General features: G+C 32.6%; 1 protein-coding gene across 1 annotated transcript in view; it reads left to right on the forward strand.

The window, feature by feature from the left end:
- Positions 1 to 22,916: 22,916 nt before the first annotated feature.
- Positions 22,917 to 27,264, forward strand: part of LOC127733493 (uncharacterized) — a 48,364-nt gene continuing 44,016 nt past the window's right edge. Inside the window, exons 1-2 of the mRNA XM_052242846.1 lie at positions 22,917 to 22,977; positions 25,369 to 25,470. Coding sequence (XP_052098806.1) covers positions 22,917 to 22,977; positions 25,369 to 25,470 — 163 coding nt within the window. The remainder of the gene's footprint in view (positions 22,978 to 25,368; positions 25,471 to 27,264) is intronic.

The following is a 27,264-nucleotide window of genomic DNA, read 5'->3' on the forward strand; positions in this document are numbered from 1 at the left end:
TCAACTGAAATAGCTTAACTCAATCAAAGGACATATTAACACCATTGAACATACACTGAACAAATAAATTTGACCTATGACACAATGTAAATACAAAATAAATAAACTAAGGGTAGAATAATAAAAGTAACATGTTATATCGGTAAGAAATGTTAAACAATTAAAGAAAAACAATATGCTCGAACAAAAATATCAGCCATTTGCAATAACTTTAAACACAGATAAATGAAAATAATTTTGTTGTTAGGTATACGTGTACAGTACCAATAGAGAAAGGAAATATTTTCAGAAAATAAATAATTTTGATGTTTATAGTACGAAGTGAAAATTTATAGTTATACCAAACACTTATCAAAGCTGGTATATAGACCAGATATAACCCTGAATAACATTAAATAACAAAAAAGCAATACAATTAGTATCAACAGGTCAAATAAACAAGAAAGTACGATTTGAGAGTACTGTGTATATATTCATTGTATCAAATTAAGCTCATACCAATAAATTGTATATTTTCCGACAATGCACATATATGCTGTATATGTAAAAGACAATGGTTTTCTTGAGCATGTTGAGCACGAGTTCTTCTTCAGATATGCTCGAAACAAAAATGGAATGTGACCAGCCAAAAATATAAAAAGTTTGGAAGTACGTATTATTTCGAAAAGGTCCTAAACAGAACAGCCAAAAGCGTCTAAAGTAAACTTTGCCTGAGGCAGTTGCAACTTTAGTTCAAGGACAATTCCGACTGGGTTAAACTTTGCCTGAGGCAGTTGCAACGAATCATTCATACCGTTATGGGCTTTATAATACCATGCAGTAGTTCAAAAACGCCCGAAAGGACCGATGAATCAATAAATGATAAAATTTGAAAAAAATACAAATGTTCTGATGTAATGCAGATAAAACCATACGTCATTTTAATAGTTGATTTAAGATTGTTTCTCTAATTCTTTGACAATTTATACCTTTCTACACTCATTGTATAAAAAAATTTAATCAACGTGTGGTTGCCGGTGATCTCAGAAGATGATTGGATGAATTTAAGGGTCATAACCTTTATCAGCTCAAAATATGCTAACAGGTGTTAATGAAATTGACAACTTTGTGAAATGTGGAAGGCACTCGAAGGGGTTTTGGTTTAACAAAAAATGGAAATGTATTTTTCAATCATTAGAGAAACAGATTCTTACATAGTTACTCGTGAATTATCGGATTTATCCAATCTCGATAGTTAAATTATAAATTTTAAAGTCCTCGCCAAGGCTCAGACTTTAAAATTGATAATTTAACTATCTCGATTGGATAAATCCGATAATCCACTGGTATCAATGTAAGAATCTATATGTATCATCCATTCTATACAAATAATAAGCTCTATGTGTAATAATTCTCACCAGGAGGTCTTGTAAGATTAATATCAAAGTACATTAACAACCCATATTTATTAATCAATCCATATGCATTCAGACAAGAGCTGTCATGCCTTTTTGTGTGTTTGTTTTATAGTAATACATGTAAATCTTGCTGTGTTCTTGTTATAAAGAAGGGATCACGGTTTGAATATAAAGGAAACAACAATTTATGGTGGCCGCTTAATGCCATTTCGCGTTTTCGTGTTTTTGCGTTTTCGCCTTTCATATTCTTTAGGGCGAAAACGAGAAGTGAAAACATTTCACGTTTTCGCCCTATACAATATGAAAGGCGAGTTACTATATGTATGATTAAAGTGTGTTTCTACCTTTACCTGTGATTATCATTTAATTAAAATTTGTATGAAGTCAATATAAATTAAAATCATTTTTTGATTTATTGTCACTATTAAAGGCGAATAATATTGGAAAGTTCATTAACTCACTAGAAAATTCTGTGTTATAACAGAGGTCCCTGACATCGTTCAAGACCGAGAGGTTTTAAACTTTTTGATTTATGTTTGAGTCTGGAAAAAACATGGTTTATTTATTAGTTGAAATTGGCTTTAAACTAGCTTTCAGTAACTGCGAGTACTCTTATTTCGGTGCTTTGTGTTATTGTTTTTATGTCAGTTGTTTTTGTGCCTCGTACTGATAGCAATTTGCAACTGATTTTTACAGTTTGTTCTTATGTTGTGCTGTTACACTACTGTCCCAGGTTAGGGGAGGGTTGAGCGCTCAACGTGAAACATGTTAAACCCCCGCCACATTCTTTATGTGCATGTCCCAAGTCAGGAGCCTGTAGTTCAGTGGTTGTCGTTGGTTCTTGTCTGTGTTATTTGTTTTTCGTAAATTGTTTTGTTATAAATTAGGCCGTTTGTTTTCTCGTTTGAATTGTTTCACATTTTTTATGTTGGCGTTTTTATAGACGACTATACGGTATGTGGTTTTCACATTGTTGAAGGCCTACGGTGGCCCGCTATAATTTACTTACACCCACTACATTAGAACTCTGGTAGATATTTGTCTCATTGGCAATCATACCACTTCTTATTTTATATTTGAACTAGCTTTCAGTAACTGTGAGTACTCATAGATAGGTACTTTGTGGGCTTTTTTTTTTTTTGTCTTTTTTGCTAAGGTTTTATTGCGCAGGGTTAGTGCCGATTTGATGAGTCTAGCCATTTCCACTTAAATGATATTACCAATTCAAAGACATTTCTAAAATGACCATATCCGTGAAATGAATATAAGGGAAATATGCCCTTTAATCTTAATGAGACATGATATCAGAGGCGGATTTAGGGTGGGGGCACAGCTATAAAAGGTCCCGAAATTACAAATGTAAAACAATTTTAAGGAGAAAACTAACGGCCTGATTTATGTAAAAAAAACAATGAACGAAATACAATTATGATATACAGCATCAAACGACAACCACTGAATTACAGGATTCTGACTTGGGACAGGAACATACAGAATGTGGCGAGGTTAAACATGTTAGCGGGCATGTCCAATATCGTCCGAGTGCGGGATATATGTGCTTATTCATAGAGGACCCAATTTAATTCAAATTGAAGTTCATGCGATTTTCATTCCCATGTTAGTATATTCAAAAATGATTTTTTAAAGATATGAACACACACCCGTATAGAACCATAATTTTTGAATGTGAAATTGAAAAAAAAGATAATCGACCATAAAACTATGCAAATGTAAGTAAGTTCGTGGGGTTTAATATTCTTAGATAAAAACGTATGTGTACTAATATTGATTTCTAAGAAAAACAACGGACAGCTGGTTTACTGGTTTCTGGGAATAAAACTGACGTGTAGCCTTATTGGGTTCGGAGAATTGAAAAAATGAAGCCGGCACACACTCCTAATAATTTTATCAGAGATCTCGTTTAGTAAACCACGATCTCAGTTTTTTTTAAATAAGATCTCCATTTATATTTTACTGAGTTCCTGTGCAAACAAATCGAGCAGTGACATATTTCCAGATATCGATAAAATCGAAAAAAATTCTTTCGAGTCATTTATAGAGTCTGAAAGTTGTTACAACAAACTTGTATTTGAATGTCAAAGAGTAAACAATTCACGTTTGAAATTAGACAATAATTTTGCTCATATCAACTAAACAAAATATTATTCAGTGCAACACATTATTTTGGAAAACCATTTTGATAAAATATTCTCAATTTTTCATGTTTTGTAAACTCTGCATTGAAGGACAGCGATTCCAGACCTTAATATAAATTAGTTAAGTCGATTCTAAAAGACAAGATACAACATTGCTTTGAATAGATTTTTTATTTTGGTGTAAATGTCGTTTTTGATAATCTTTATTTGCTTACTACGCAATACACACAATATTTATGGGAACTTTTGGCTGACGGGGACCCCATTTTTGCAAATGAAGGGACAAATTTATAAAGTCAACAAGTTGATAATTTATTCATAAAAATCAGAAGATGTGGTATGATTGCCAATGAGACAACTCTCAACCAAAGACCAGAGCAACTATTATAGGTCACTGTACGACCTTCAACAATAAGCAAAGGACATACCGCGTAGTAAGCTATAAAAGGCATCAAAATGACAAATGTAAACAATTCAAACGAGAAAACTAACGGCCTTATTCATGTTCAAAACAATAAACGAAAAACAAATATGATATACAGCAATAACGACAACCACTGAAAAATAGGCTCCTGACTTGAGACAGGCACATACAAAATGTTGCGGGGTTAAACATATTTGCTGGCGCCAACACCTCCCAATATATTTGTTGAATTTGTAACAATGATTGATTAGATAAAAAATTTTGATTATGTTTTTTATCTTTTAAAATAAGATAGTTCTCAAGTGATTATTACTATTGCAATAACGAAAAATATGATATTCATTATCATTTTTTTTACGGGTGTTACATAGTCCTTTATTTCCCTTGGAACAATCTCGTAACGACATCTTTCTATTTCTAAATTATGACCAATGACTCGAAATTTTGTAATAAGTTTAAAACTTGATTCATTTGATAGAAAGTATTCCAATTTTACATCTATTTTAAGTTTACTATATATATTTGTATTTTTCAAAAACAATGTTTTTTTAAATTTTTTTCTTTGAAACAGATTTAAGCACTTTGATCATTATTCAATAATTACTCTAAATTTGCTAAAAAATCTAGCCACATTGCAGTTTTAAGCCATCTGTATGTATTTAAACTTTGGTTACATGTTCAAACACAGCCTTACCGTCATGAATTTTAGCAAAGATCAGAAGACTTTTTGGGAATGTTCCTTGAGTGAAACAAATTATGAGCAAAATTTGCCTTAACTCATTTACTCTGCAATATGCATACTAGTACCTTTTACCACTAGATACTTGACTGCATTCATAACCATTTTGCGACGTTTCTGATCACGGCTTTGTATTTGTTGCCTATTATAGGGTTACTCTTAGAAAACAACTGAGAATTTTTCCCATGCGGTGTTTTTGTGGGATGTCATGATAAAAACTATTCAAAGATACCAGGCTTATAATTTGGTACGCCAGACGCGCGTTTCGTCTACAAAAGACTAACCAGTGACGCTCGAATCAAAACAGTTGGAAAGCCAAATCAAATACAAAGTTGAAGAGCAGTCTTATATAACTTTGTCGAAGAACCTTTATGCTTCTATTTGTTTATAGTCAGATTTATTTATGTGTACTTCTGCATTTACATAGATATAAATCATATCAAAATTTTATCTATTAAACGATGTTTCATGACAACGCCCCTTTAAATGAATTTAAAATCTCAAAGCAAGTCTTGGTGACAGCAGCTCAATATCTTCTAATCTTTGGAATTTAAAATTGTTATTACTTCAGTACATAATTGGAAACGAAAAGGAGAAAGGATTTTAATGGCGCTGATATGAATAAACAAACAATTGTCAATATTTGCCGAGCAAGTTAGATATTAATTTATCTTATTTTTTTTTTGTAAAAGCTTAATATGCTTCACTCACGCCTAGATTATTTCACTAAAGGTGAAATTTTGATTAGTCTGTTAATCTTCTCATTTAATTTTACTTTATGTACACATATTAACATGTTGGAATTCCTAGTCTGAGAACAACCACCGAAGCTGCCGCTTGTCTATAAATTGTCTTATGATATGCAAATTCCTTCGGTGAAGAGAAAAAATTGACGGAAGATCATTTTATCATATTAGAATTATTAATAGGTTTGACTTGAAACAAAGATCCTTGACAACTACATGTATGTTAATCTTTTTATCCTTACGTGTCCTCCCGAAGGTGACGAACTTATCATCGTGTTGACATGCTGCCCATACAAAGTGTTCACCAATTTAAAGTTGTAGTAATAGTTTTTATTAATGTTGATTAAATGCTAATAAACAAAAGCTTAAGGAACATTGCATGTATGTGACAGACCTGGGAAAAAAGAATAAGAAAAATACCGAACTCTAAGGCAACTTCAAAAAGGGGAAGTCCATAAAAAACTGACAAAAATCAAACGCTATCAATCAACGGAGCAAGTGATAAACAACTGCCATATTCCTGACTTTGAACAGGCATTTTTCAAAGCAAATGGTGGGTTAAACTTGGTTTTATAGCTAGCTAAACCTCCTACTTGTATGACAGTTGTCTACAGTTCCGTTATATTGCATACTTCAGTTGGATGGTTAGTTGTCTCGATCATACGACACCTTATTTTTATTAGCGACTGAGTAACATTGACCAACCTCAAATGGGTTTTTACTCGATATATTTTCGTCCACTTATCAAAAATTCAAACATGTGACGCAGGAACTTTTTGTTTCCAGTTAGATTTTGAAGGTGGAAAGTTGTCGGTTAAAAGAAAGTGAATTTGGTGTTATAATCCGAAATTTGAATGATCTTCACAGGTACAAAGTTAAAACACTACGTTTCTGATCATGACACAACATATAGCAAGCCTTCCCCCTAACTTGTTTGAGTCCCTGAAGACAATTCAAAATGTGTGGAACAACGATTCAACACAGCTAGCTTTGCATATATTTTTCATTTGTTCTTTAAACTATATTTATCTAAGCAGCAGTCAAAAAAGACATATAGAGGTTAACATGCGTAAACCATAAATGTATGTTCCAATACCAATATATCGAAAAAGCAAGCGTACATTGCTCTGTCTTTAGTTTTCTATGTTGTGTTTTGTATACTGTTGTTTGTCTTTTGGTCTTTTTCTTATTTTGCCACGGCGTTGTCAGTTTATTTTCGACTTTTCGAGTTCGAATGTCCCTTTCGCCTCTCCTATACAGAATTGTTATGACTATTTTTCTTTTACAGTATGTTTGTCACCACTAACAGCGAAAACAACGTCAACTTCAGATACTCAAGGTAAGATAACTTAAATTTTAGCTGCTGTGTCATATCCTTTTTATTTTAAAATGAATACATACCTTGAATAGAATAGCAAGAACCTTGATAAAATCTCTAAAACATGAGAATAAACATTCATTATATATTATAGTGTTATTAACTGGCTGTTTCTGTATTGGCCCTGTTATAGATTCGAGGTTAGCTGTATTGGACCCGAGACTCGAAGAGTCGAGGGCCAATACAGCTGATCGAGAATCTATAACAGGGCCAATACAGAAACTGCCAGTTCATAACACTTTTATTAAATGATCATAAGAAAATTAAAAACCGGAAGTGAACGTCCCGTATTAGCCCATGGGCCAATACGGCTTTTTTCCATATTGGCCCTGTTTTTTCCGTTTCAAGACTTTAAGACGTTACAAAACATTGCACATCATTTAACCTGTTTATTTTATGATTCTAATTTAAAAAAATATAATACAAATGTTTTTATGCATAACGATACCACCAACGTAAAGTAATGGCGTAAGAAAATTGAATCCGGAAGTGAACGTCCCGTATTAGCCCATGGGCCAATACGGCTTTTGGCCCTGTTCGAAAAGCAATATAAACTCTTGATTTATATCGACAGTGGAATGTTTTCAGTATTGCACATGCTGATTTATCCGTATTAGGGCTTATTTGCTCATATCATTTAATAATTTAAAATATTTCACGTTACATTGCGACAGCAAACTCCAGGTGTGGATCCAGGATTTAAAAAAGTGGGACTGGTAAGCCAACTTTTGGTTTGATACTTGTAGAAGGTCTATGCATTAATCATATACGTGGATCCCCACTAAATCCGTATCTGAACTCAAATATATGAAACTTGTTCTCTTTGAATTTGGGACTGATCCTCAGTGATTGGTGTCATAATATTTATAAATATCCTAAATATTTTGATTTTAAAAACGCTATATATCAGTTGTCACAATTTACAAGCCGACAGTTTCAGTTAAAATTTGTTCAAAATGAATGGTTTGTTAGATATTAAATTAAAAGTTCCTTGCAATATCTAATTCCGTTATTAATTAATTGTATCATTTATCTTATCTTTGTTTAATGGTTTCTATGATTTCTTTTTTTATCCATTGCATGGTGTTGTAAAACTTTTTTTTTAAATGTCCCTCCGTCTACATGTACATTGTAATTATATTTCTTGTCATTTGTAAGCCTTAAACAATGGTGAATGGTGTGGAAAAAATCCAAGTCTGAATTGGGTCGAGTTTGATTTTGGAACACGTGTAGGGATCAGAGAATTGGTGATTGGAAAACCAAAACAGGGTTATGTAACAAAGTTTAATATTCAGTATGTTGGAACACAGAGCACGACATTACAGTACTACGGAAATGATCCTAATAAAGCTACAGTGAGTTTATTTCTCAATTAATAATTTAGTATTGGTTTTATTTCTTACAGACATTGCAACCCATACCTGAAATGAAATAAGTGTGAAATATTCAGGGTTTCTTTATATCCACATATTTCATCTCTTAAATTGAATAGAACAAGTAAATACTTTTTTTTTATTAACGACGTATTGTGTCATCTTAATATTTCTGTTGAAATCTGGAGCGTTAATCTTGGCTAAGTCAATGAGCAGCAAACAAACAATATAAAACGACAAGGACATTTGGAATTACCAACAAAACGTCTTCAACGAGGGGGTCAATATCTTTTCTGTTAAGGTGTTTTAGACATTTTTTTATTTTTTGTTAACTGTTATTCTGAAAATATCGTCGTGTGAATCATATAATGATGTATTTCCCATTTGGTAATAGTGGTAAAAATTTAAATTAAAGTTTACTTGAAAAGCTCAATATCATAAATATTTGACTGAGACATAAAAAGTTATATAGGAATCGAATTAACGTACATGAAGAGTAACTCTTTGTTCGATTGTGTTTTTTAATAGACAGCCAACTTAGATAAATAAAGCATCCCCTTTTTTGGAGATAGAACATTTCACTACAAACAATGTAGTTTTAGAAACTTATCCCTATATTTCAATTGGAGATAGACCATGGATTTTCTAACTTTGTAATATCCCAAATTCTAGATTGAGTTCAAACCATGCAAACCATTTCATCATGATAGTACTACTAAGATAATTTTGATAAAAGTTATTTAACAGCAAAAAATACATGAGAAATAGTGGATATACAACACTATAGAAATATTTTTCTCTGAACTAACTAACTGAATAAGCCATTATACTCCAAATGGGAGTGTGGAGATAGAGCAGTGTAGTTCTGACAAAAACTCGTAGAGTGTAGAAATCTCGTATCATAGTTATATAGGGAGATAGGCCATTGCACTGGAATCTCAAATATAAAGCTATCTCCATTTTTATCAAAGGTGGACATATAACACTATAAGATTCACACGACGATATGTGTGCTGTAAAGTATTGTCAGACTAATTACTAGTAGCAGTTTTCTTAAAATTGACATTGGTGTCAAGTTAAAAAAAAATGACCCTATTAGCTGTTAATGGTCAGTACAATGACTGTTAACTGTTTTTTTTTTACACAATTTATCTCTGTTATCTTTTTTACTTAAATTCAAATGGAACCCCGGCATCCACGAATTCCAACACCCTTATATAATTCATGTTAACCTATTATTTCTATGACTTTGTTGAAAGAAAATACTTCATTCATGAGGGTATTAATATATTCTGGTAAATTACTGGAACTGGCTGGATAAATGTATTAGAAACAGAGTTTGATAGCTGTTTGGTATCTTCCACTTTTCTTATACAAGTCTTAGATTAATGAACGTTGCCTTGATCATTATGACAATATTAATTATTCATTTTGTCAAAATATAATTTAATAAAACACTAACAGTAAAGGTAACCTGTTTATGTTTTTATTCGGAGTGTCACTTTATTTTAGAACAACAGAAAAACCTTATTTATAGCAATACACTAACTAAAACACAATTAAAGAAATTTTCAACACAGAACCTTTAAAAAGGGTGTGAACGTGTAGGGTGCGAACGGACCCAGGGTACCGTCGAACGTGTGGGATCTCTTGAGTGTGGGATGCGAACTCTTCCAGAGCACCTGAGACTGAGACCTGAAATGGCCCTCGGTTTCTTGCGGGTCCGTGTTTGCAGCCTTTAGTTTTCTATATTGTGGTTTGTAGACTTGTTTTAAGTTTTTCTTTTTTTGTCATGCCGTTGTCAGTTTGTCAGGAATATCCGCATCTTTTTACATCGATAACCTAATTACTTTCCCCTTTCATGGATCGCCCCTGTGCTGTTGTGAGAATAACACTTTTAACACGGTTCATTATCTGATTGTGGTTCATATGGATCCTACTGAAGGCAACACTATTCTAGATAAATATGTTCATTTTTAACACAATCTAAGTCATGTTACCCTATTAGCCCAAAACAGCTTAACGCGAACTTTGCAGATACTATTGAGGCACTGGCTACGGTTACATGGAAATGTAACAATAATATAAAAATTATTGTTACATTGGAGACTAATTGCCGGAATGCAGGGTTGGGTAAGGAACCGATTAATTACGAATGTAACAATAATATTTGGGTCTACGGTTACATTGCGTTATTGTTATATTAACCATAGGCGGATCCAAGGGGGGCCCTGGGGGGCTCGGCCCCCCCTTTTGTGGGAAAATTTTTGTTGATTATATAGGGAATCACTGAAGCATGACTGGAGCGGGCCCCCCCTTAGGTCAGTCAGCGGGCCCCCCCTTATGAAAAGTTCTGGATCCGTCACTGTTAACGCACTGCAATGTACGATTGGAATAGTAATAAATATGTATTAAAATAAAACTTGAAAACTTTTATTTGATATTTACAATATTGCATACAATATTTTGATTTTTTATTTCCAATGACAGTTTCTTCAAATCCAGTATGTTGTTTTTGGAGCATGTTTTAGTCTGACGCATTTTCGGTGAAACCACTTTAAGCAGCCATCACAAACCAGTGATACGGCAATGTGCACGCTCTATATTGCATACCGTACAATTCCATTCTGCATTTTCCCTTTATGAAGTTTACGAAACTTTCAATGTCTGAATGCCATGCTTCAGGTGAAAAATATTTTGTTACTCTTGCGATGTTTACATTTTCGTCCAATACTTTTTTTGGAAGCATGTTAGGGTGTTTAAATACAAGTCAATTGTGAAAGCAATTAATGTTGACATTTGCCGACAGACTGAAATTGGTGGAAACAGTGTTTTCATTTTCAGAGTCCAGATATTTTGTGATCTTATCAGTCGTGACAGTACATGCTCTATTGAACAGTTCATTAAGTATTCGTCAATAGTGATATTGAACTAAACTGTAGTAGTCATGATTTTTAACAACACCAAAACAATCAATACTTATTCGCTGAATAATATTATTATTATTATTAATATTATCTAGTATATATCGAAGAATTAAGCAACATAACTATAGAAGGTTTAAGTTTAATAAATCTATCATACATTGCAGTCTTTAATGTAACAATAACGCAATGTAACCGTAGACCCAAATATTATTGTTACATTCGTAATTAATCGGTTCCTTACCCAACCCTGCATTCCGACAATTAGTCTCCAATGTAACAATAATTTTTATATTATTGTTACATTTCCATGTAAACGTAGCCAGTGCCTACTATGAAAGCGCAAATGGCTAAAGCCTTATCAAGAACTGTCTCTTAGACTGGTTAGACGTTGATCTTTTTACCGATTTCACGAAACACGGTGAATAACGAACCTTTTTCACGGCTGCACGTGAAATAAAAATGGCAAAACACATTGCAGGAAAATAACCCTTTACCACCCTCATAGTACATTTAGTGATGACAATGCAACACAGCATGTAGGGACCAAATACAATGTAAATCACTAAATGCTCTACCCTGGGAACGTTTATTTGTTCCTTCTTACAGCAGTTCCTCTGTTAACTTTGTTATAAACAATTCTATAATATCTGTTCCTAGCTGTTGGAACAAATATTCTTTATGGCATTACTGAGGGGCCTGCTGGGGGGGGTCTCATCACATGTCACGAGTTGATTTTTTTGTCAATCACGATTCACAGAAAATAAATTTCCATGATCACGGATCACGAAAATATAAAAAAAAAAAATCTGTAGAAAAACGGATCACGATAGCGAAAATGCGCCGATCACGAAGAACGAAAATAACCCATCAGGCCCCTCATTACTTTATTCCACCAGAGACATATAAGAGGGTAGGAATGCCTTTTATTGCCAAGCCTCAAATGTCTGTTTTTCACTACCGTTATCATCAAATTAGCCTTAATACCCAACCCTGCATTCCGACAATTAGTCTCCAATGTAACAATAATTTTTATATTATTGTTACATTTCCATGTAAACGTAGCCAGTGCCTACTATGAAAGCGCAAATGGCTAAAGCCTTATCAAGAACTGTCTCTTAGACTGGTTAGACGTTGATCTTTTTACCGATTTCACGAAACACGGTGAATAACGAACCTTTTTCACGGCTGCACGTGAAATAAAAATGGCAAAACACATTGCAGGAAAATAACCCTTTACCACCCTCATAGTACATTTAGTGATGACAATGCAACACAGCATGTAGGGACCAAATACAATGTAAATCACTAAATGCTCTACCCTGGGAACGTTTATTTGTTCCTTCTTACAGCAGTTCCTCTGTTAACTTTGTTATAAACAATTCTATAATATCTGTTCCTAGCTGTTGGAACAAATATTCTTTATGGCATTACTGAGGGGCCTGATGGGGGGGGGTCTCATCACATGTCACGAGTTGATTTTTTTGTCAATCACGATTCACAGAAAATAAATTTCCATGATCACGGATCACGAAAATATAAAAAAAAAAAATCTGTAGAAAAACGGATCACGATAGCGAAAATGCGCCGATCACGAAGAACGAAAATAACCCATCAGGCCCCTCATTACTTTATTCCACCAGAGACATATAAGAGGGTAGGAATGCCTTTTATTGCCAAGCCTCAAATGTCTGTTTTTCACTACCGTTATCATCAAATTAGCCTTAATTTTGTAGCTACCATTTGCGTAGCTGTGGAACAGTAGCTCTTGGGTCCTTATGATATTTTTGACAATTTGCGGAGCATAGATCTATGGTATGCAAATTGTAAAAAAATATCATAAGGACCTAAGAGCTATGATAAACACAGCTACCATTAGTGTCAAATGGAGTAAAATGTTTTATCGTTAATGTTATTTTAAACAAATATTTGACAGCCATGTGGGGTCTCCCATTATATTCCTACCCTCATATATGTATTATATGTCTCTGATTCCACCAGGAACAAATACTGTAATATTTCTTCCAGTAGAAATATTTTTTAAGAAATGAATGCTTCTTTTTGTAATTTTATTGAATGGGAAAAAGTGTTGACCGAAGCACTTTTTATATGAAGGGTGGAAGCGCTTCATTCTAAAATTGTGTGCACGATCAACACTTTTACACCCCAATAAAATTACAAAAAGAAGCATTTATTTCTAATAATTACATTTTTATGCTAATAAGACCATGAAAAAAAGTTTTATCAAGTTTTTCTTTTATTTACCTGTGCACTTTTTTGTGGAAGCACGTGTCATCACTAATGTAACATTTCATTTTGATATGAAGGTTAATTTTTGAATGATGTGCGATTGTTGTTAGCCAATCAAACTAACGAATTCTCGTGAAACATGCATGTAATGTAATTATTACAGAATATTTCTTCCTTTTGGAACTATATATATAATATTATAATGGAACTTCTATTTCATGACACCTTAATGTTTTGCTACCAAATTTTTGCATACAAATATTTTAAATTTACTTTCTTCCTCAAAATGGTTAATGAAACAGTTATTTTGAATACCTTTAGATAAATATTGAAGGTCTTTTCCTTTAAATTATATTAAATGGACAGATATCTATAGAGTCAGCTAGATGTAGGTTGTTGTTACAGCATGTGTTATAAAAATGCATAAAAGGCCCAGCTTGGGAATCCGGACATAACATCAATATTGAATAATATAACAAAAAACAAAATGTTCACCCTACATAATCTTTTCCTTGTTAAAGGATAAAATTATACTACTACTGGGAGCTAGGTTTATTAATTTTTATTTGACTACCCATGAGGGCTAAAAAGTGTAAACATCTCCTCTTTTAATTTAAAAATTAATAAAGGCTGCTATCATGTCTTTTGAAATTTGATATAAAAATAAAATAAGCTTTGACAACATGATTGATTTAAAGAAAATCTTGTTCATCATTTTTTATGCAAAGAAATAAAAGAAGAGTTTGTTTTTTACTATTCATGGTTAAATAAATGTTTTTGACAAGAAAATAACCTATACCCCCACAAAAAATGAATTGTTGATGCCTTATGAAATTATATATCCAATATAACTAATTTCCCACTGATCTGAATGATCTACAAAATTTTATCCAGGACAATATTTCATTATGTCCTTGTCCATGAAATTATGTCACCTCCCTCTGGACAATATTTCACTATGAAATACTGTCCATATGACAATATTTCACTGAAATTCTGTCCATGACAATATTTCACTGTGAAATACTGTCCAGGAAAATATTTTGTAATCTTTTTATGTCTTTACTGAGAAATTCTCTGCCATTAAATTGTACGCATTTCTGGAATTTTATTTATATTTTTCATGAAAAGTATAACCATAAATTGCTACATAAATGGATTATGTAGGTTTTTTTTTATTATCAATCAAATAAAGCACTTTAATGATACCATTATCTAAAGCACTAAATGTTTATGACCTGCCTTTCATGAGAAAAAATTTCATGACAATCCATCTATGAGTTATTGTCTCAATATACACAATATGTAACCTTGAATAACCCCCCCTCCCCCTTAACTAGACAAAATTTCACACTATCCATCTATGAAATAATAATAATATTGTCTGTATATGGATTTGTCCTTTTCTGGACATTATTTCATAGATGGGAACACAATTTCATGATACAAAGTCATGAAATATTGTCTTGGGGGACAATATTTCATAGGACAATATTTTGCTTTACAATAACGTTTATTTATTAATGATTTAATTTTGGATGTAACACATCTTCTGATTGGCTGAGAGAATTTTGTTTCTCAGCTCATAGACATAATTTTGTCATGTGACCGTGACGTTATCAACGTTTTTTTCACGATTTACTCCTTAAAAATGGAATTTAGAATTAAATTATAAGGAATGATTGTAATATTTTTTCTGTCTATTCGAAATAACAGAAAAAATGTGGTGCACACTGTTAAATAACCCGCTACGCGCGTTATTCAGTGTGCACCACATTTTTGATGTTATTTCTTCATAGACAGAAAAAATATTACAGTCATTCCTTAAATAATCAAAAGACAGAAATAATGAACTTGAAGTTCAAAAATCTGTCTTTGGGAGGATATTTCAAGGGTCTAAATTTCCCATCTAAGATAGGTTTGAAATCACTTGCGAAGTCCAGACAAGGTTTTTTCTTTCAGTTAAAACAGCACTAACAGTTTTCCCACTTCACCTATATGTAAAGGTTACATGCCAAATATTTCAAGTTTTGTCATTTTTTAAAATTCATGTAACAGCTTTCAAATAGGAACTTTTTTTTAATTTGTACAATGTTTGTATTATAAATGTGGACAATGTCAGAAAGGTGAAGGTATGATAATTCCAATTTTTGGACCCTTGAATTCGAAAAATCAAAAAGTATCATTAATCTATCAAACAACATCCTTCATTTGTTCACATGACATTATTATGTCAGATATCAGTATTTATATTTTTCAATTGTTCCTTACGCATTTGCCTTAGGAATTTATTTCTTTTGTGAACAAATTACATTAATGTTGAGAAATGTAGTAGCAAGCTATATTGATGGTTTCTACCCCATACCACATAAAAAATTAGGCAGATACAGTGCAAATAAGTTTTATGGTTTTTTATTTGACAATTATTTATCAATGACAATATCTAATTATGCCTTTTGATTGCATTCTTGGGGCTATTATTTTAACTCCTTTTTTTGGATTTTTTTTATTTAGGTTTTAACTACAGGACTAGATGACATACATGGAAGTTCATCACTTGCATTAACTGGCGTTGTTATAACCAAGCTTAGAATAAACATTGTAAACTTCATTAATCAACCATGCATAAAAATAGAAATACATGGATGTACTAATTCTGATGGTAAGTTAATTTTTGTATTAATTTCGCTTCAATTTGAAAAGAAAAATTATCTGTAAGATAGGAGCTACATGTAGAAGAATGAATATTCAGTTTGTGCTTCATACTGTCTAAATATTAAAAAAAAATAACAACAAAATTAATATTCAGAATCAATATTATTATTTTGTTGTCTTTGCTTATTAATTAATCAAAATATTAGCGTGTATAAAGGGAAACAAATAACAACTTGACCTTTATCTGAACCGTATACATATAAAGCCTTGTTTGAGATGTTGAAAAATGGTTCCAAAGAATTTCATTTTTTTGAAGTTTAAATATAGAGTAATACAACTTTGTCAAACTGCAGTATAGTCATGTTTAGGGAACCTACACGTTACTCTTTTTTCTGTTTTAAGCTTGGGACAAATGAAATAAATATTCAAGATTTTGGTAATGACATATATCCAAGATTGATAAAGACCATATGATTTCACTCTTAAATGCCTTTTGTTTAGTGGCAAATCTTGCAAGGATATTAAAATTGGACATTATAATTTCAAATATCAGGGTTTTGGACCCTTACATTGGGTATTAAAATATTTTTTTACAATTTATGATATATATATAAGTTTATTTTTGTAGTTTTTTAGTAAAGTTATGTTTAAAAAAAATACTCATTGGGTACTGTAGTTGAAGAATTGCGGCTTTACAACTAGTTTAGGAGAGGAATTTGTATAAGTGACTTGTCACTTGGTTTCCAATCCATGTATTGTATTGATGTATATATTTATTTATCTGTTTCTAAATAAAATATTGTTTACACTAAGAGTTGCGGCTGTCAATTGACTGTTTGATGGTCGCAAATGCAGTAAATGTCATGGCTAAACGTGACATCATTCAAATGAAAACTTTCAAACTGAATGTTAACTTCTGTGCTTCAAATTTGGATAAAATCACATCAAAACAGTGTTTTTGATGTAGATGTTGTTAAATTTTCAATTATATTGTAGAAATCAAATTTTTTTAACTTGCCTAGGAAAATACAATTCAATGTTTTATTTAAAAATTCACAAAATTGCAAAATGAAAGCAATCTTTACCTTTCAGTGCTTACAAGCACTTTGATTTGTATTAATGATACCTTCTTGATCTGAAGTTGATATGGATCATATTGATATTAAACCACTGCAATTTTAATTACATCAATGGTGATTTGATATCATTTATTACCAAAATTTTGTAGAGTTATGTCCTGTAAGATGTCAGAATGGGGGTACATGTTTTTGGGAAGAGAGATGTGCCTGTCCAAGTGGATATGAAGGAAATTCATGTGAGAGAAAGAGTAAGTTTGCATTTACATTCTTAGGTTTATCACTATATTTTTCTTGAAATTCAAATTTATTATGATTTGCATAGTCTACCTGGCAGTAATAAAGATTTACCAACATGACGGGTGCCACATGTGGAGCAGGATCTGCTTTCCCTCCCAGAGCACCTGAAATCACCCCCAGTTCTTGACGGGTTGGTGTTGCTCAGTCTTAAGTTTTCTATGTTGTGTTTTGTGTACTGTTGTTTGTTTGTCTTTTTCTTTTTTAGCCATGGTGTTGTCTGTTTACCGTATAGCGGGTAAATTTCGCGATTTAGGGGCAACAAAGTATACGAAAAATTTTGGCGGTTTTTATTTTGGTGGGTTCTTTAATCCCAATTAAATATTTTGGCGGATACTGAAGTGGTTCCAGTTAAAAAGTTGTAAAAATTGACAAACAAGGGTCTATTGTTATGGTTAAATGATTGTTTTTCCTGCATGAATTTATTTATTGATTATTTTTATACAGTTAATCAATAGAATACCGGTACATAGTTATTTTTCACAGGTGTACAAACTTCTTGTAAATGTTACCGCTGATCAGTTACGAAATTTACCGGACCTTTGATGTACTTATTAGATTATAAAATTATCATGAGTGACTTGCAACTCTTATATAATTTGACACTAATTAATAAGGATAAAATACCTGACAGCGTACCTTACACTCTTATATTATTATTTATTTTATCATGTAACCAATAAACTAATTAACACCTGATAGCCAGTGAACAATGGCCTTTGGCATTTATGTTGTTTACATAAATTTTCGCGGAATTTATTTTCGTGATATCTCCTGGCCCGCCAAAATAAGCGAAAATAAACACCCCGCGAAAATAACCTGCTATATGGTATTTTCGAATTATGAGTTTGAATGTCCCTTTGGTATCTTTTGCCTCTCTTTTACCCCTATCCATCCAAATTTGTCTAAGTCCTATGTAAATGACAATGTGAAACCCATGAATAGAAATTATTGAGTCAGATTTTTATTATAATACAACATCATTGACTTGTAGTGACCTTGTAGTACTATAAGGTATGGGTTTTTCTCATTGTTGAAAGCCGTACGGTTGCCTATAAATGTTTACATCCACTTCATTTGAACTTCAGTGGATAGTTGTCTCATTGGCAATCATACCACATCTCCTTATTATACGCCTGTTTACGGGACGTATTATGGTATACTGTTGTCCGTCCTTCTGTCCTTCCGTCCGTCTGTCCGTCAGTCGTCAACATGTCAGACAATAACTCAAAAATGCTTTGAGCAGTTGTCATGAAACTTTGGTGAATTGTTTATATCTATTGACTTAAGCTCTTTTTAGATTTTTATAAATTTTATATTTTACGTTTTCGAGTTATGGGATTTTATTCATAAAAAAGGGGGGATTTTCCAGTTTTCGCACAATAACTCAAAAGTGCTTTGAGCAGTTTTCATGAAACTTTGGTGACTGGTTTATATCTATTAAAAAAACTACATTAGGTTTTTAAAAATTTCTGATATAACATTGAGGAGTTATGGAACTTTATCTGTTGAAAAAGCGACGGGCGTATCATGCGCTCATGGTGCAGCTCTTTATTTTTATATTGACCTACAGTTTATGCTTGAATAACTGGGACAAATAATTGTGTCTAGTTCATTTCTCAGAAACCCATGATGATAATATATATATTCGAAAAATATGTACTGTGGACTATTTTCATGGGTACCAATTTTTATGGATTGAAGAAAAATTGTATTTTCATGATTTTGACAAATTATACATGAAAGCCTATAAGAAGAAGAGTAGGGTCAATTTTCCTTGTATTTGTTTCACTCACAGGGTCAAAATCTAAAAGTTGTCAAACCTTACTGGATATTGAATATAAAAAGGGTCTATATATATATTAAACACTTAATATTTTTGAACAGTTTCATATATTTCCTTCAGCTCAAAATGCTTTACCTAATCCTATAGTGCCTATTGTTGCCGTTGAAGACATTTTTATACGAAATTGCAAATTTTACATGTTCTTGTCAAATTTTGTATTAAGGACGTGGCTAGCCAAAATAAATTAATTTGTATGGGACAGAGAAAACATTGCTTTACTTCCAACAGGATTTTGGTGTATGTTAAGAATGTCCTTGTACATTATGGGATGGAACAGTTTTTAGGCTCTCTTCAGGTGTTTATTATTTGGTGATCTGTTCAGAAATTAGCCAAAAATGTTGTAAGAAACTTAAAGTTCACATATGGGCTATGATACCATGAATTTAAAGGTGACGATTGAAAAACTTTTTGAAAGTTGCCCTTTCGTGAAATAAATTCAAAGGGAAATTAATTGGCCCTTCCTCTTTGTATTTCTTCAAACACTCAAATTTATATTTCGCTTAACACTCAAGTTGTGGTTTAATAATTCAAAGAAATCCACGAAATTCATTTATAGATGAATCCATTATGATTTGATGAGTACTAAAGGTGGAAACATTTTAAGTGACCCTGACATTGTGCATGCTTTCAGTCTGAGCATTCTGTATGATAAAGTTGGCTCTAACAACATTGTTTACATCTGAAAGATCCCTATTTTGAATGCCTTATTAACTACCTGGGATTCAACAATACATTTGGTAATCCTAACTTGACTAGTGTACTACACCTACATCTCTCACCAAGTCCAAAGATCGATTTTGGCAAATGTTGTGATCAATATTATTTCTCAGCATGTTCCACCATTTTTATGCCCCACCTATGATATTATTCCATCTGCCTGTCCATGTCTGTGTGTTTAGGGTACCCCTAAGAAAATAGGGTAGGTAATTCAGGGCCGTAACTAGACATCGGAAACATCCGAGGCAGGGGTTTGGGGCCGTTGAAAATTGTAATATTAGGGTCCGAAGTATAACTTGTTACATCCATTTTTGTTTCATATTTACCGTATGAAGAACTGCATTAGGCTAACAGAGCCGGCTGGCAGATACTTGCCTCGAATTTCGTACCATCAAACATGCATCAATTTACAGTAAGATACATGTTTGATAGTAGAAAAAGCGGGACAAGTGTGTGTGGTCAAAGCTTCATTAAAAATAACACACAATTTAATAAAGCCCAAAGATTGGAACCTATAGTCATGGTAGTCACTGTATGTGAATGCTAGTTCGTCCTTTCTTGTGCCGCTAAGATCCCATTGTTTGAGAACAGCTTCTGCGTTCACTTGCTCGACATTGTCCGTACCAAGGGTTTGTATAGTCTCACTATACAAATCATTGTCTGTACGATAGACGTGAAGCATGGCTAATTCACATAATCTGACCTCGGTCATTGTTGAGCTGCACCTTGTCTTTATAAAACGCTGAAGGGCAGAAAAAGATCTTTCACATGAGCAAGAACCGACCGATAATGTCAATAGTAGCTTCTCCTTGGAAACCAAAATCTCTGACGTTCCAACTTGTTCAAGAGACTTTTTCACGGGGAATGAATAATTGCAGAACCACTTACTGGCGATGGTAATGAGGCAGAGAGTTGGATACCTAACGTAGTTGAAATAAAATTCAGAATCTGGACGTCAACATTAATGACTATTCGAAGTATGCATTACTTAATTCTTGAAAATTGAAAATGCAAGGATGTTTTCTACCCCTGCATGCCTAGCTTTCTCCATTTTCTTTTTTTTTCTTATTATTATTTTTTTTTGCCAGAAAATCAGACGAGGCAATAGCCTCGTCTGCCTCATCAGTAGTTACGGCCCTGTAATTTTTTTGGCGACCAAACATAAAAAAGAGCGAGTGGAGATTTAATTTTAATTAGATTGAATTATTTGCCTTATTGATAATTTGTTTCTTGCTGACTTTTCTATGAAATATCTTGATGAGCGCTGTGGTCATCTCTATCTTTGCATTGTTTCTGTAAATTAAAATGAGTTTATCGTTAAATTTTGATAGTATTAGTTAGATTTTTTGGTTGTTTTAGTCTGTAGTTTGTTGATGTAACCCAACACCTGTGTTTTCAATGTACAGATGAAGAGTAATCTACATCCAGCAAAAAAAACCCAAAATAACCCTTAAACTGGTACCCGTGTGAGGGGCATTTTTGAACTTCCATTAAGTAATGATATTTTGCTCAGTGTTGAAGGTCTTAATGTGACTTGGTGATGAAGAATAGGTATAAAGGTGCAGTTGCTTTGCTTTGGTTTTTGTCAAGTGTGTTAAAGTGTGGATTTTGACTTTTGTGTCATGTATTAATAAATCATATCCCTTCCTTTCTATTATGCTGAGACATGTCTGTGTTCACAGTTTATTTTATGATCAAAATTTAAATTGATGACAAGATGGCATTAGCTGCATAGTATATTATTAAACAATTTCATTTCAGTTTCCCACAGTGGAGGTATGTATTTATGTATGGTTTAAAATCCCGAGATCTATGTCAGATTAAATTTGAATCTATGAAGACATTCTATGATAAATTACAGTTTGTGATGAAAAAAATAATGTTACAAGAATGATTGATTGATTTTTGGTTGCTTAACAAATGTAGTGATATCCAAGCTAGGTACCTCTGGTTCATCTAAAATTGAAATCTTAGAGTCACTGACTTAAACAGGAAAAAACTCAACATATTTCTGACAATATTTGTAATGATGTGGTAGGATGAACAAGGTTTTACAGTGCAAAGTTCCATCAATTAAAACGTCAGAAACAATTTTTTTTTATAAAGCATGAGTACCTTTTGAACATATATCAATGTGACATCTTCAGTTACTTTAATCAGGTGAAATATGAATAAAAGGAGATGTGGGATATTTGTCAATGAGAAGTAACTCAGCACAATGGGAAGTAACTCAGCACAATGAGAAGTAACTCAGCACAATGGGAAGTAACTCAGCACAATGAGAAGTAACTCAGCAATACAAAGAAAAAAATATTTTGATGGAGAAGTGCCCATAGCATATGTCAAGCTCTGAACCAAACTCAGTTTTGACAAATTTTGAATATGTTATGATAACAAATTAATTGGATATCAATAATAACAAGATATATGGGCAATGCATCAATGATATCTAGCAATCCAACAACACAGTAAAACAAAAAAAAAAAGCTCATCTAAAGTAAATTTTTTAAATGTCAATGATGTAAAATATTTACCAGTAAGCCTTTTTCAGAGTACTGGTACATGTATTATGAACGAGTCACAGTGGAAATGTCAATTCTTTTGGGCACATATGTATTACGGAGATAAGATAATACTGAGATTAAAAAAAAAGCAATCATTTGTTCATGATAAGAATTTATTACTAGTATAAATAGTCCATTTATTTTATATTTTTCACTTTTGAGGTTTGACTCAAATCTTTAGGATTAAAACTTCTGAAGTTTTATATCATTTCTTTACAACTTTTAAACTACAGATAGTTTACATGTCATAATGATTGATTAAAATCTGGGTGTGCCAGTTTCATTAAAATCAAGGAATTTGCCATTTTATAATACTTATTTCACAATTTTTATTAATTAAAATTTACTTTTAAGCATGTATGTCTTCACTTGGTATGGCTGATAGCAGAATACCAGACAGTGCATTATCTGTTTCCTCCAGTAAACCAAGTCATGGTAAGGAGAAAGCCAGACATGGTTGTTGTGCAGGACAAAATGGCGGAGCCTGGTGCCCTGCTGTTGGGGATAAAACTCCTTGGTATGAAGTCAGCTTTGTTAAACCACAAACAGTTTCTGCTCTGGACTTTATATACCCATGGTATCCACAAGGAACTGTTGCAACAGAATATATGAAATCTTTTGAATTACAATTCTGGTCAGCTCTTGATACGGTTAAGTCATGGAGGACATTTGCAAAGGTATTGTGACAAATCCAGTTTATTATTCCCCCAAATAGATATGTATTAAACATCAACATTAATCATTAAATGTGAACCTAGTGCTAACAGGAATAGAAGTAGGGTTATCTGGACTTCTCCATTTTGAAAGGCACAATTTTGAGCTAGACTCACTTTACTAAACCTAAATAATACATGCTAGTTTTGTTTTTTTCTCATCCTTGATGATTTGTATGAAATATCTGCCACTGAATTTTAAGCAGACCTCATAACAATCAATTATTTGCTATCTTTATTCATTTACATTATTACTATAAAAGACAACAACATCATGGATTACTGCAATGAAATGCTTTATCACGGTGGCATCTTCAGGACAATTTAATGATAGGAAACAAATGCTGAAGAACATAAAATGAGGTTCTTATAGGGTTACAAAAAGGTTAACAAGACGTTACGTCACAATCATTGGTTTGATGACGTTAAAATGAAAGTGAAAGTAAAAGTTAATAATGCATTGTCAGTATCTTTTCCAAAATGGACAACACCTCACTGGACATTCCGTATGATTTCAACTGGCTTCACTCTGAATGAGGTACTACTTCCAATTGTGTCTGGAATATTGTGGGATGTATGGTGGTCGCACATAAAGGGCATTTTGGAAATTGCGGTAACTCTGTATGATAGTTGTGGTTATGTACACTATCCATGTTTCAAGTTCATTTTGAAAATAAAGTCTTGTGGTTTGCAGTTCATTCCATTTTGCGGTAATCTTCTTTGGACCTTGTGTGTGGTAGTTAATCGCTTTCTTTCTAGAATGAATAGGCAATCTCGGAAAGGGGTTTGTAATGTTATCCAGGCGGTGTGGTTGTATAGTACAACGCTCGTTTACATTAATGGTAAATGTTTTATTTTTATTTTGAGATAACAATTAAGTTCATATATTAATGCAAATTCCAGTATATTTTTTTTAAATTTTAGATGCAGTATACTGGTTTTTAATGATTTAAAATGTTTAAATCAAACAGTCTTTTCTGTTGTATTTTTTCAGTATTAAGTATTAAGTAAAACAATTGGCCATATAAAACTTATTCAATTGTATTTTGACTTTTGTATTTAGGATATTCCGTCTATCTACAATGACACTCTTTACTACTCAATCAGTCTTCAGCCATCGATTGTAGTTAATGCCATACGTATATTACCATTTGCATTCAAGAAGGAACCTTGCATTAGATTTGATGTTCTAGGATGTGATCCAAAAGGTCTGTAGAAAATTAATATTATTAATTATAATCAATAAGGGAGCAACCATTTAACTTCAAGGGGTGGGGGGGGGGGGGTGGGGTATGGATTTTTGTCTGCATCAGAAATTTTTTTTTTTAGTTTTTCCATGCTATCAATCAAATTATTTTTTTTTTCAAAATTTAACACTATAAGGCATGGGGAAAATCTGGATTCAGAATATTTGTTTTTGTCATCTGCTTGACCACAATATTTTTTTTCATCAAATTGGGGATCAGAATATTTTTTTAGGAAAAAACCATAACCCCCCTTGAAGTTAAATGGTCTTTCCCTAACAATAAAATTGTGAGGAAAAGGGTGTTGTGTGGACTGGTAAAGGTGTCATATTAAGAAGGCATTTATCGCTGCTGTAAAAAGAGACAGAAGATACCAGATTAAAGGGTCAATAAAAAATCAGAAATCCAAGAAAAACAAACAATACAATGTCCAAAAAGGGAAACAACGAAAACACAACATTCTATAAAACACAACACAGAAACTAAAGACTGAGCAATGTCAACCCCAACCTAAATCTTGGTGATCAGATGCTCCAGAAAGGGTAAGCATATCCTGCTTTTCTAGTGACATCCATTCATTTGTTCACAAGTAAACTTTTGGTGATAAATCAGTTTTGTTGATGTTACAATCAAGAAAAAAGATGTTGAAAAAAAAGAATTTCAAAATTCTTTTGGTATGATTGATATAGCCAATTTGAATTTGAATGAGTTTTACAAAAATTGTTGATTCCCTTTTCATAATTAAAATGAATAAAATGCCCTAAATTAAAAGAAAGTTTACACAATAGGTTTGTTGAGTCGTATTATAAAGGAAGAAGTTTGATGAAGTTCAAAACCAAATAAACATATTTCATTTTTGTATTTTACAGGACTTTGTTCAGCTGGTTATTGCCTGAATGGTGGATCTTGCATGGGACAAAATGTATGTCTCTGCACAACTGGTTATTATGGAAGTCGATGTGAACATACAGGTAAATTACAGGTTAACTGGCTTTATGCAAAGGGTGTTTGTAGCAGTCTGTGTGGAAATAGATATTAAACAACATCTGTGTGAAAACATGGGTATTGTGGCAACTAGTGTGAACATATAGATAACTGTGTATTCACACAGGATTACTATGGCTGTGAATAAAAGAAGATGGGGGGGGGGTATTTACTTAAAAAACAACATCACAAAGTCAATAGGTCAACTTAAAGTCTGAAACAAAAGAAACTGTCAACTGTCAACATACAATATTTCATGCTCTAAATTACTAAGACCCTAGATTAATGGATTGTCCAGTGGAAAATACTTCATGCATTTTCAGGATGTGGACAATTTGCAAATGAATGTAACAGACTATCAAGGATTACCAGATCTCGGAAAGGACAAAAACATAACTAAGGACAGCCATTGATGAGGGTCCCAACATGGGACAGGTAGATGAACATGTAACAGGGTTATACTGGATATTTTAGACCTCCCTCTTTCAAACTTCATCAATGGAAAAGATAAATTTGTATGGAATTATTGCGAACCCAATGATACTTTTCCACAGATTCACCTGCAAATTACCTGTCGATTTATTGGAACCCAATGATACTTTTCCACAAATTCACCTTCAAGTTACCTGTCGATTTAAACTTTTGTAAGTCCTTTTGTCCCATCTAATAAATACAACAGCTATTGTTCTCTGTGTTGTTTATTTGATGGGACCTTTAAATTTCTTCCAAGAGAAATCTACCACTCACTGATTAATTTAAATGAACAAAAAATTGGAACTGTCAAAAATGAAAATACATGTACAAATACTAAATAAGGACTAAAAAAAACTGCATGTGGTGTTGTTTTTATTCAATATCAATAATTCATTTTTAATAGTTTCAATATAAACACTGATTCAAAAATGGGTTTCTGAACAAATTTTTTATATTTTCCCTATTAAAATTTGCTTTTTTTTGTGTGGTTGACGAATAAAAATTTGAAAATTATTGTGTTTAAATTAAGGTCTTGATAAATGTATTCTATAACTGAACAACAACAAAAACATTCAAAATCATTGGAACAATACTAAAAATTTTGTCAGAAATAAACTTAGTTTATACAACTATTTCCCCCAAAAAAGAAGATAATTTTTTGGTCAGGTAAATTAATCAATGAGTGATAGATTTCTCCTAGAAGAAATTTAAAGGTCCCAGTGAAAAAACTACACAGAGAACAATAGCTATTGTATTTATCGGCGTTTTGCATTTGCGCCGATCTGCATTTCATTTGCGCCGATTTTTCTTTTCATTTGCGCCGATTTTTTTACAGGTAAATTACAGGTAAATTATAGGTGAATGTTATTTTTCATTTATCATTATAGACCTCTTCCAATCGCCAGTTGTACAAATGTTATGAATTGTCAATCATAACATGTATATAACTGTTGTCCTCTGCTCACCACGGGGAGGTGGAAGTAGGATTTTGAGCAGGATAAGTCAATTTAAAAGCCCTATGTTCACTTACTTTAAAATCAAGAAGTAAAAACCTAAGATAAAAGCACTCTGTTTATACTAAAATGACGAATCAAAAATCTATTTACAACATTACAGTCCATAAAAACGGAATACATTAAAATCATAAATCTGTTCTTGTCGAGTATTTATAGGCAACACATCTAATATATTCCTTTCTTGTGATTTCGTCTCTATATTTGTTGTAATTGTCAATAACGAAGTCCATCTTTTCTTTCTCTGGCTAACATACTGATGCGGGCATTTCTAGAGTTCGCATTCTAACTTAC

The sequence above is a fragment of the Mytilus californianus genome, unplaced genomic scaffold (assembly GCF_021869535.1).
Source record: "Mytilus californianus isolate M0D057914Y unplaced genomic scaffold, xbMytCali1.0.p SCAF_3, whole genome shotgun sequence".
NCBI lineage: Eukaryota > Metazoa > Mollusca > Bivalvia > Mytilida > Mytilidae > Mytilus > Mytilus californianus.